At 39.7% G+C, this 12040-nt stretch overlaps 1 protein-coding gene across 1 annotated transcript in view; it reads right to left on the bottom strand.

Moving 5' to 3' along the window:
* Positions 1–12040, bottom strand: part of LOC121960588 (E3 ubiquitin-protein ligase HECW1-like) — a 68192-nt gene that overhangs the window by 3955 nt on the left and 52197 nt on the right. The window contains 15 exon segments of the mRNA XM_042510370.1: positions 126–255; positions 408–506; positions 1188–1340; positions 1646–1759; positions 1915–2029; positions 4976–5082; positions 5727–5810; positions 7203–7299; positions 7424–7532; positions 7985–8119; positions 8906–9091; positions 9720–9826; positions 10142–10245; positions 11666–11705; positions 11708–11818. Coding sequence (XP_042366304.1) covers positions 126–255; positions 408–506; positions 1188–1340; positions 1646–1759; positions 1915–2029; positions 4976–5082; positions 5727–5810; positions 7203–7299; positions 7424–7532; positions 7985–8119; positions 8906–9091; positions 9720–9826; positions 10142–10245; positions 11666–11705; positions 11708–11818 — 1691 coding nt within the window.

Below are 12040 nucleotides of genomic sequence, written 5' to 3'. Positions count from 1 at the left end.
ATTATACTCTAACACTAAAATACACATTACATTTTAAAAAAAGATTTACATTCGTGGCAGATCATATGGAGCTGATCATCATGGTTGATGCTGTTATCCACAGTGACACACACACACGCACTGACCTGGCCAAAGACCTCCTCATTGACGGTGAAGGTGAGGTCCAGGATGTCAGTGATGTCATTGTCTTTCATCCACTGCAGAGACTGATGGAACTCCTCGTCCAGGTACTCCAGGTCAGACAGGTCCGTCGCCCTGAACGAGACACACAGAGCTCGCACCTAAAGCTCACAGAACTACACGGTACCAGTCTGCTAATCTATCAGATAGCACAGTTTCACATCAGCCGAAATAATACACGAAAATAATTACAATATTTGTAGATGTGTGTGTGTGTGTGTACTGACAGTCGGAGCAGCGCTTTGTAGAAGGGTCTGGTGAAGAAAGCGTCCAGCAGGTACTGATGGATCAGAGCCAGGCCCAGGATACGACCACTGAAACGGAACCTGGACACACACACACACACACACACACGCACAATTAGAGTTAGAGTCAACCATAGAATAAGACAAATGACAAATCATGACATGACAATTTGTGGCAGAATCTGCTCTGTTTGTTCGAACACCTTTTAGGAAAGCAAAAGCTTAACACTGTGCATCACTGCTGGTGCTGCTGTGTGGTGTTTCTGTGTTGTGTAGATTGGAGTTACAAATGACTGTACACATCATATCCACAAGAAAATATCAATAAATTGAGTAAAATAGAGACTTCACTGATGTGCAAATGTGCCGTATAAAAGACAGATGTGGGAGTTAATTTCTAAATCACAGAAGGTCGTGTGCAAATAGGGCTTAAATAGTGTTGCTGTTTAGTCTGTTAGAGGTGTTCTGAGTTTTCATGAAACTAAGGCTCTGTACTGGATGACCACAGTGAATGAATAAACAAACAAAGTGTTTCAGCTCTTTCCAGCCGTGCGACTGAACAGCAGATAGTTAGATGCACTATGCTGATTGGGGCCAAGTGTTCATTACTGATTTGATTGTGCAATTTCTGTATTTAATCCAAAGTTGCATATGAATTTTAGAATGTTTCACAGAACACCAGTTCACTATATGGGTGTGTGTCATTGTGTGTATGTGTATTTGTGTGTGTGTGTGTGTGTGTGTGCGTATTGCACAGCTTACCATTCCAGATGGTTCTCAACAAACGCTGACATGGGGCTGATCTGAACGGTGTAAGTATCGTTAGCGGAGTACTCAAACAGGCCGTAGTACGGATTAAACAACTCCTGAGACAACAGGAAGAAGAACTCTCTGGAAGGACCGCTGTAGTCCAACCTGAAGAGACAAGAAGACACAGAGAGGGGACATCTTTACACATGTGATTCATGGTATATTTAGGCAGATAATCTGATGATATAATTCTTTTGATTTTGTCTTTATACACAGTCTATGGTCTGCATGGGATCCATCGTTTATATATTAAAATACTGACTAATGCAGCTTTAAAAGTCTTGTAAACGGTACTAAAAAAGCATGTTGATGACAAAGTTTTGGACTTCCAAAAGCTTGCGAGAACAGCATAGCATCCTGTAACATCTTTAGGTGGTCACATTGTATGTGTGTGTGTGTGTGTGCCTCACCCTTCCTCTCCCAGGAAAGTGACGTAGAGTTTGTTCCTCTGCAGCTCTTTACGAGAGTATGCCATCACCTGGTTAAAGGTTCCCTCCAGCAGGTGTTCTCTCCTGATCAGCAGCCTGCAACAACCAGCTCACATGTTACTGCTTTGGTGCCAGCACATCAGGATATTTGCTCATTTTACAGTGACTGCTACAACCTACTTTATCCGAGCTGTTGATCTTTGGCTTTTATTTTGATGGTACAATATGAATGCGTGTCATTTGAGTCTTACTTGATCTTGCCAGGTCCCTGCCCGTAGCCCTTGGCTTCTAATTTCCTGTAGAAGTTTCTTAGTTTGGCTTCGAAGTCTCTGCGGTAAGGAGCTGGAGCCCTGGCCCTCTGCAGACCTATACACACAAATACACACATGCATGCACACACACACACACACACACACACAACAGAAACAAACACAGAAATAAAATATAATATACAAGAAAAGTTAACATAAAACACTGCAAAAGATTTTTTACAAAATAACACACTGATATTGAGAGGTCGAGAGTTTCATACATCCTGTACCAAAAATGTCAGGAGTTTCATGTTGTGTATGTACAAACTATTGTGACTGATATAATATATAACATTTATAAAATATACAAAGATAAATAAAAATATAAATAAACTGGAAACAGCTATCAACCTCTTTAAACGCTTTTGGCATTAACATGTAACTCATCTTCTTTGTAGCTTCCATGCTGATCCCATCTTACAACCTCAAAGCTCATGAACACAACGAAGCTGGAAAAATGACTTCCCAACTCAGAAACTACAACCTTCCCACATCACATGCATACAGCAATACTGCACACAGGCCTCATTCAGGGGTTTAATTACTCCTATGCTTTTCTAGCTTCTAGCTTGCTGCCACATGTTTACCTTTAGATGATAGAAACGACCTTCTGTGTCCCTCAAACACAAGTTACTATTATTAATTCTGCTGCCAACAAACAGAATTTCCTTTTTTAATAAATAAAGGGGAACCTGTAGCAGTGGTACATACTACAAATCAACCAGTCCAGCCAACCACGTTCAAAAATGGCTGTGACGGTTGCCTTTCTGTGCACATTGTTCACTTTTCAGCTCCAATTGTTGAGTGACAAAAGAGACAAAAACAACAAAAGCGCTCTCCTCCTCAAACAGGTGACATCATGCTGGACAACACAGAAGTAACAATTGTGAGCTTTGGACAGGGTGAGCCTTTTTTTTGTTATACTGCAAATGTGTTATATACACATATACTGCGAAATAATCGGCTAGGATAAGACTAAAATGTTATTAAAGGTGTATTTTATTTTACTTTTTTGAGAGACAGACACATTATTTTGCAACGATAATGACATTATCTCACTCCAAAATGAATCCAGAGTCAATCAGAATGGAGTGACCTCTGCAGGATCTTTTTCACAGTGAGACTGACGGATGTGAAGCAGTTCAACTGAGCTCCACAAAGAAAAAACACAACTAATGAATGAAGCACAATTAGAAGCCAGGCTTCCCTGCTGTGACCCCATTTCCTGTTATAGACCCTCCCATCAATAACATGCATACCCCAACACACACACACACACACACACACACACACACGCCTGCTTGAGGTCTTCTGCAGCTCATTAAGATAACATTAGTGCACCCTAACAGAGCACTGCAGGCTCCGTCAAACAGCAATGATTACCGTTTTACTGTGTGTGTGTGTGTGTGTGTGTGTGTTTGTTTCAGATAGCATGCTAGATTTGTGTGCATCTTAACTGTCAGCATGGCTCCAAAGTGCTTCCACTTCACTTGCATACATGGGTACCTGCAGTGTGTGCCAGATGACGGGCAGATATACACACATGTGGAGGTAAAAGATGTGATAACCAGAGAGCTCAGGAAATCTTCCATCCTATTACCATTCAGTTTTTCCTAAATGTCTACTTTACAGTTGCCCATCGACTAAGCCTGTGTTGTTATAAAATATAAAATTATCTATACAGTTCTGTGTGTGTGAGGTTAATACTGACATTTAGTTTTATAGGAGTAGGGATAAATAAGTGTGTACTTCTCCCTACTCCTTTACGAACATGTGAGGTGATATATGTTTTTAGTGGCTTGAGTATTTGTTATTGAGACTGATGTATCGGTTTTGTAGAATCTTTTTTTGTTTTTCGTTCATTGCACTTGGTTGTAAGGCTTGTTTGCTTTTGTTTGTGTGTTTTGTTTTGTTTTTACATGTTTGAAACAAAAATTAATTCAGTCATTCATTCATTCCATGGCTGTCCAAAATGTGGTTTTTTACTAAAAACAACACAGCTGGATGCTGTTAAATCCTGCTTTCACTATAATCTCCTCCCTCTCACCTAACCCCCCCCCCCCATGCTCTTGTCCCTCAGTACCTGTCTGACCCCCTTCGCGTCTATACCCTGTCCTACAATTTACAGTCTATGGACACAAGGCTGCTCTCCTCCCACCATACCAGCCTGCAAACTTTCAGCAAAGCCCCATCTCTGGACATTTACCAAAAAAAAAAAACCCAGCCGAAAACCCACATGTTCACCGAGATGTACGACCTCTAGCTCACTCATCTCAGACAATCATTATTATTTCTTTTTTCCTCCATTTTATTTATTTATGTATTTTTATTTTCTTTCTCCGTAAAGCAGCCACTGGTACCATGGAGGGCGCTACATAAATTCGAGTTTCTATTATAATTATTAGCTCCAAATGGCAGCAAATCTTATAGACATTACACAGTACAGAGTTTCTGCAGGGTTCACCAAGTTCAATTTAGCACTTCTTAGGAACTTTTTAAATAGAACGCAATTAAATATCTCACCGTGATACCAGCCAAAGTTTGGATGTATGAAGGGAAACCACTGGGGACCATATGGCCCAGAATGAGTTATTATATCAATTTTTTTATTACTTCATGGCAATCCATCTAACCATTATGTGTAACTGCTTATCCTGTTCAGGGTCACGGGGGGGCGGAGCCTTTCCCAGCTGACACTGGGCGAGAGGTGGAGTTCACTCTGGAGAGGTTGTGAGACTATCACAGGGCCTTTCAAGACATATATAACATTATTTTCAAATGATTTAATTAAAAAAAAGAATGCTGTCTAGACCCAGATAGGTAAAGTTATGTCATGTTGTGGGGGTATGTTTGTCTGTAGGAGGGATATTTAAAGAAAAAAATTGTAAGTTTGTGCTTGACAGCTGTCACTTTTCTGACATAACATGGATTTGTACATAACAAGTCCAAAAGTGTTTTTTATTTGACTCTTTCAGTAAAGTCCATCATTAGTGCCACCTACCAGGAGAGTTCTGTGGTGAGGAGGCGGGGGAGCAGCGAGGAGAGAAGCTGAAGCCGGGGTGGATGGGGTGAGGTGGAACATAAGACATGATCTCCTCTTCGAATAAACTAAAAAAAAAACCAAAAAACAAACCAATCAAACAAACGAAAAACAAGAAATCAGAAACGCATAGAAAACATTTCTGCACAAAGGAAAGACTGTATAAAAGTAATGGGCATAGCTACCAGACATCATGCATTGGTTTGTGATCCCCATTTTGAAGCCTTGATTTTGGCATTTTGACTGTCTCCTGTCTAAATTTTGGAGCCAAACGTGACCGTATTTAGATGAAAGCTGACCAATTAGCTGAGGTTAACTCAGTAGACAGCTTGTCACTCAAAAGTGGCCACACCCTTAATTATGCATAACTTTAAGCCTTTATAAAAATGCAAACAGGCAAGTTATATAAAAATTCACCTCCCGTATAGTTGTAATCAATGTTGAAATTAGATGTAAAGGCCAATTTATTTTTTGTTCCAGGCTGTAAATGTGTTTATTTCTGGTGTAAAGTTTTAACATGGAGGTCTATGTGGATTGACTCACTGTTGGAGCTAGCCTCTAGTGGTCATTAGAGGACCTGCAGTTTATGGCACATTTGCACTGGCTTCATTCTTTAGCCTCAAAGGTTGCTGCTCGCCACCACATAGACACTGTAAAGTGAAATAGATGTTGCGACCTGAGTTAAGTATAGTGGGTTTAGTGTGTGCTTTACCTTAACAGGATGACAAGGTCTGCATCACATGACAACTTCTCCACCCCCTGAGTGCCCTCTGTCCGAATGTAGTGGATTTTCTCCCTAAACAGTAAACAAGACAAAGTCCTCATCAGCTGTTCATTTCATGTATTGACTTCAACTCACATAGTTAATAAAACTAAATATGTGAATCTGATACTGAGATGCAGCCTCCATGACTTGATGAAAATTAACATTAATGGAGGCTCCAGTCAATCATCCTCACACCTGAGAAGGCACAAGCACTTCTGTATTGTCGTTTTGAACTATCAAGCAATAAAAACAATTCTTCTGCAATTACATTAACAAAGCATAATTCCTCTAAACTGGCACAATTCATTCTCAACACCATGTATTAATGTCTGGAGTTCTGGCGTTAAAACACCATGCAAATCCCCCGAGAACGTAAACTGTCACGTGTTCTAGTATCAAAACAAACATCGGAGGCCCCCAGCAGGTTGTGGTGTTTCTATGCAGTGTGATATTTGCATTGAAAAAGCCAAAAAAGAAAGAAAACAGGAATTTGAGGAAACATTCAGGGTTCCTGCAGCTTGAGACATTTTCAATGCTGCTAAAAATGACATTTAATACTAATTTCCTAATAATCAAAATTAAAGAGGGACAATTTTGTTTTGCCAAAATGTTTATAGTAACATAAAAAAATTGCTTTTTTTTGTCCAGTAAAAAAGGTAGATTATCTGGATCAATTGTTGAGAAAAAAACAACCCACCTTTAGAATGGAACACATGGAGAACAATGAACATATTATATTATCCTAAACGTAGGTAGTTGTTGTTTTTTGTTTTTTTTTTACTTTTCAGGACGGTTTTCTCATGACAAGTTAAGAGCAGGAATATATGAAATTATTTATCAAAAAAAGTAGATGTTACCACTTAATTTGAGATTTTACAACACGTCAGGAAAAAAAACTATTCATAAAATCCTCCTTACCATGTCTGAACATTTTTAAGACTTTTGAAAGATTAATTTAAGATATTTTGATACCAGTGAAAGGCCTTATTTTTAGATTAATGGTTCCAATGCCTTTTAGGATTTTTCAAGTATCTGTGGGAACCCTGTCATCATTCCTCTTTCCCTCTTCACACATGCATGTCACTATTTCTCAGGTGAAGGACAAGTGATGTCTTTGGTCTTCAATACCAACTGACCCAGACTGAGACAGACCCCCTTCCAACTTGGTCCCATCAGTTGCCGTGCCCAAAATCATCCTTAAAATGAGCTCAACAGTCTTGATGTGTTTGCAACATTTAAAGACTTCTTCAGATAAGTGCTTTGAAATGCGATTTTAGTGCTTCACACACAAATTGCACACTAATCTTAGTTGGATATGTTTCAGGAACCAGGAACTCTCACTTACATACATTTGGACAGTGATGATAAAAATCAAAGCAGACTTCAGTATTTCTGAATTCACGCTGTAAGACAGAAGCGTACCTCAGTGCATGGTTTCTGCTAAGGCTGGGCTGTCGCTCCTGCAACATGTCGAATATGTTTGGCTGTCGAAGGAACGCCACGATCTTGTCGTTGTAAGCTGGTGAGAGAGAGGAAACAGAGAGCAGCAGACAGACATCAACCCAGAGAAAGCCAGCAGAGAGAATCAGTAAGAGGTGGATGGTGGCTTTAAATGAATGCTGAGATGTTGTGACGGTGCCTACACGGTGCGCTCAGCTGTGAGTTGTTGTGCTGGCTTCTTATGGCTGCTACCAGGCTGTTTCCAGGTCTGGCCATTAGAGAAGCTCCACGACTCCTGGATACATCGGAGGCCTGGGAACACAAGCGGATTCACTGCTCACTGACACACAGCCGATGGTGACAGTTTAGCTTGTGATAAGACTCTAAAAGCTGTTTAACACTCATTTCACCTCTGATACGTCTGATCTGCTGTGATTCTACATCATTTCAGCTCACCATCACTGTCTACTTGTTTATAGATCTTTATACACTTTGCTACGTTCCTCAGCTGAAGTGATGCTGAAACAGTGAATTTAATTTTTTAGGAAGTTTAAGTCTGGTCATTTACTGTACTTCTCATCATTTCAACAAATCCCATGTGAACCCAGACTCACAACAAACTGATTTTTTTGTGTGAATATCCAAAGCCTATCATTTCTTCTAGCTCTGAATCATAGAGCTCTATTTTTGTCCAAAAATGATTAAAAACACATGAATGATTCACAGTGTTAGACTGGCCGATCGGTACAGGTGTGAGTGGTTACCTCCCCGGCGCTGTAGCTGCGTAGTCTCTGCAGGTGCTGTCTGTGGGCGAGGTGGCCCGGCAGCCGGCCGTTCTGTAGAGGGATGCGAGGGTCAATGAAGGTCGTGGCTCGACTGTTGTGGTCCACAAAGAAAGACTGGGAGACAGAAAAAAAGGACTGAAATAGTAAAGTATTGTCATATACTGATTTTAATTGATGTGCCACTTTAGAATGAATACATTTTGATTGCAATACTAATAGTATTTGGGGCAATATTATAACATTTATTTGTCAAGTAACAAGTGGCCACCTAAAATCAATTGTTTTTGTTTTCTTCCATTTGGAGATAAATCTGTCATTTTTCAAGTATTTTTAAATAATCTTAAATTGTAATGTCTTCCTGTAATCTGACAAATTACAACAGTAAGTCGAAAATGTGTGCCCTTCAAAGATCCACTTCATTATAGTACATTTTACATAATTTGCAATACTTTAACTGATTAAGTAAGAGACACCATCTGGCTGAATTGGAAATTTCAAATTTTAATTGAAAGTTTCTATTCCAGGCTGTTTATTCTCAAACCTTCAATGTTATTATTTCATCTTATTTTTCAAAGTGATTACTTTTGCTGAAATGAATAGATTGTCATTGCTTTAAATCTCAGTACTATAAATTGTTTCCTTTTTTCTTTTCATGTGAGGGATTGTGCATTTATCAGTTTCATATTCTGGGCTGTTTTGAATTCAGCTGCAGTGGACATGATGCACTGTGACCTTCAGACTGCATAAAACAACAGAACCAAAGAGCTGAACATGATCAGTCCAGCGTGTTGTTGGTTCATTTAGCTTTGATAGCATTCCCCAGCATTCACAGTGCTGACTGGAAGGTACCACCCTCCTCCTCCTGATCCATTAAATGGTCACTCTGCAGAGAGAAGCTACCTTGCCCTGGGGGTCTGTCTTGATCTCCCAGCCTCTGGGCAGCTCAAGCTGAGTGTCTGCGAACTTGTTGAGGAAAACCACCAGGTCCCGGTTATGTTGGTAGCGCTCAAAGTTGCGGGCATCTCGACGCACCTTCAGGATCATGTGTTTGACACAACTGCTGCTGGTGAACATCCGGTAGGCTGCCTGAAGAAACAACAACTACATGTTTATTTTGACATTTAGAAAAGTTCATCAAGTCATTTGTCCAGCTGCGTCTGGTCCGGCTGCGTAATGAGCTTTCTTGTATATATACTTGCCTGTAGGCAATGGGTGTAATGGAGGATACCTGAGAGAGCTCAAGCCATATTCAACTACCGGATGTGTGGGATGTAAACAACAGACCTACCTAACCTAATGCTGAGATCAAGGCAGAAAGGCGACAGTGGCAGCAATGCCATTGGTAACGTAAGGCCTCTAAAACAAGCGTGTCGGATCAGTGTGGAGAATGTTTCTCTCATGCTGCCAATGCAAGAGATCGATGATGAAAAGCACAACCAGTACTTTCGCAGGTCTGCTACGATTCTACACTGCTCCTGATGTTAATATACCTACTGCATCTTGACTCTGCGTCACATTAACTTTTGAGGCGGACACACCAAACTGATGCAGGGGACGCGTGGCACCGTCACTTGTACGCGTAGTTAATGGCAAGTATATCTCAGGCCATATAGTTTCTACATCTGACCTGTAGCAAAAAGTTAGCACAATATACAGTGTATAAGCAATGTTCTATGTGTGTGTGTGTGTGTGAGTGTGTGAGTGTGGGACTCACATAGTTACTGTGCAACACAGTGAAGAATTCTGGGTGTGTGATGAACTTGACAGCAGGTGATTGGAGGAGATGGCTGACCTTCTGGTGATTGACAGGGGAGGCGGGGCCTGCACACACATACACACACACATCACTTGTCTATCATTTAGGTAGGTTGCTGTCAGAAACACTATATATGCACTATCTATAAACATAACATATAACAAAGATGTACCATCAGACAATAAAGCTTTGTAAATATGGACACAAAATAGAGACAATTTTTTGTGTCTTCAGACAGAGACAACAGGTTAGTAGCCAAATAAACATGCATGAGCACGATCCTAAATGTTACAGGAATAATCTCTTTAGTCTGTTTAGTTGGGATGAAAAAGCAGACATGATGTCACTTTAAAGTGTGTGGAGGCTCAGCAGCAGTGTACCTGTCTGAGCAGTATCAGGGTCGGTCTCTGTGCTGCTGCTCCGCTCTAACCTGGGACTCCCTCCGTCCTCCTCCGTGGCCATGGTCCTCTGGATGTTCTGGTACCTGCACAAACACCAGATGTCACTATAGGACCTGGATATAGCTCATATTCAGCTCAGAGTACTGCACTGCCTCCACTCCTCGCTATCATGTTTTCTTCTCCCTCTGGGTCATTCTTTAACCACTTTCAGGTTAAAATTACTGTTTGTTTGACAAAAACAGACATTTAAATGTATATTAAATATAATTTTTGAGACTATTTAAAACTTGATATTTAAGTGTTTATTTTTTTTTACCATGTAATATATCCTGTTGAACAGTTAAATCTGTGCATCCCTGTGCAATAAACCTGTATGTATCACTAAACCTACTGTACAAACAAATATTTACATTAGTTTTAAATCCTAATATACTGCGCAAAAATTAACTGTGCATAAACCACCTACTGTAGGTATATTAACTTAGAACATAATCCATATCTATTACACATTTTGCACTGCTACACACCCTTGTATTATATAGGCTTAATGTCCCTCTTTACAATTGTTCATTGTTGTTTTTTATATATATACATATCTTTTATATTTGGTTCATTTTTTCAATTTTTATTTTTTCTCACTGGTTTCTGTGAACAGAAATAGCTACATTGTTTGTGTTATGATCCTGGATTTTTTTTATAGTCTATCATCTTGTGAACCTTATTGTTTTAAAATCATATTCATTTTATTTTACATTATTCTATATGGCAGTGTATGCTGCCACCATGATAAAGTATTTATAAAATAAACCACCCTTTTCCTTTTCCCTATAATGAGAAACAAGATCCGTTTCACATGAATACAATAATACTTTTCATGATATAATGATGTATTCTAGCTCGTCTGCTTTAAGAGAAATGTCATTTTATCATTATTTATTTCACAGTGCAATGAATCTCACTACAACAGTAACAACTGTCGTCCCACATCAAAAGATCTAACTTTTTTAAAGGTGTTTTTCTTGGTTTTGTTTTTTTTTTGTTTGTATTTTCTGCAGCCCTGTCATGTCACCAGATGTATTAAGTTTTTAATCTTGTGTAGTCTCGCTGTCATGTCTTTCTTTACTTGAATAAAAATTTTTAAAAAGACAAAAAACACTTGTCATAAAATGATAAATTGGTATGCTGTTACATCTCCAGTATGTTCTTCAAAGTAAGTGAAGGAAAAAATGCCCAATTAGTGCTTACAGAGAAACAAATACTGGTTAGAAATATTGACATTGTTTTTGTCAGATAAGGCTGGTGTTCCAGTTTGCAAACACATCACATGACTGATAAAGGCTACGATACCTACTTAAAAATCAAGAACTAAAAAAGAGCCAAAGACAGGCCATGAAGATAAAGATACACAAGAAAAAAAGTCTAAATTTTCCCAATTTAGTTGCTTTTTTCAGCTGTATGCCAATATTGTTTGATGCATTATTACAATGGTATTCCCAGTCTGACCTCCTGTTGAGCTGCTCCATCTGCTGCGTGGATCCTGAGGGGGGATGCCATGGTTACACTTGCCGCCGTGGCTCGGCCTCTGCCAGGTGGTGGTGCGGTTGACGTGGTCCACGTAGAAAACTCTGCCGTGGCTGTCGATACGAGCTTCCCAGTCTGTGGTGACAGAGAGGAGAGGAAGAGTCAGACAAAGTTATCAGCTGAAGGGTTCTTTTTCACTGATGAGAAGGTATTTGACAATCACATCACGGTTAGCTGGATGTAAACAAACCTTTTCCTGAATGCCATTAACCCGAAAGAAAAAGAAAAAGCGGCTCCAGGTTATGTTTCCTGGAATAATATTCATAAGGCTTTCTACTTTTCAATACCATATTATTT

The sequence above is a fragment of the Plectropomus leopardus genome, chromosome 21, assembly GCF_008729295.1.
Source record: "Plectropomus leopardus isolate mb chromosome 21, YSFRI_Pleo_2.0, whole genome shotgun sequence".
NCBI classification, from domain to species: domain Eukaryota; kingdom Metazoa; phylum Chordata; class Actinopteri; order Perciformes; family Serranidae; genus Plectropomus; species Plectropomus leopardus.
Note: the sequence above shows the minus strand (reverse complement) of the source record. Positions and strands in the feature narration are given on the sequence as shown.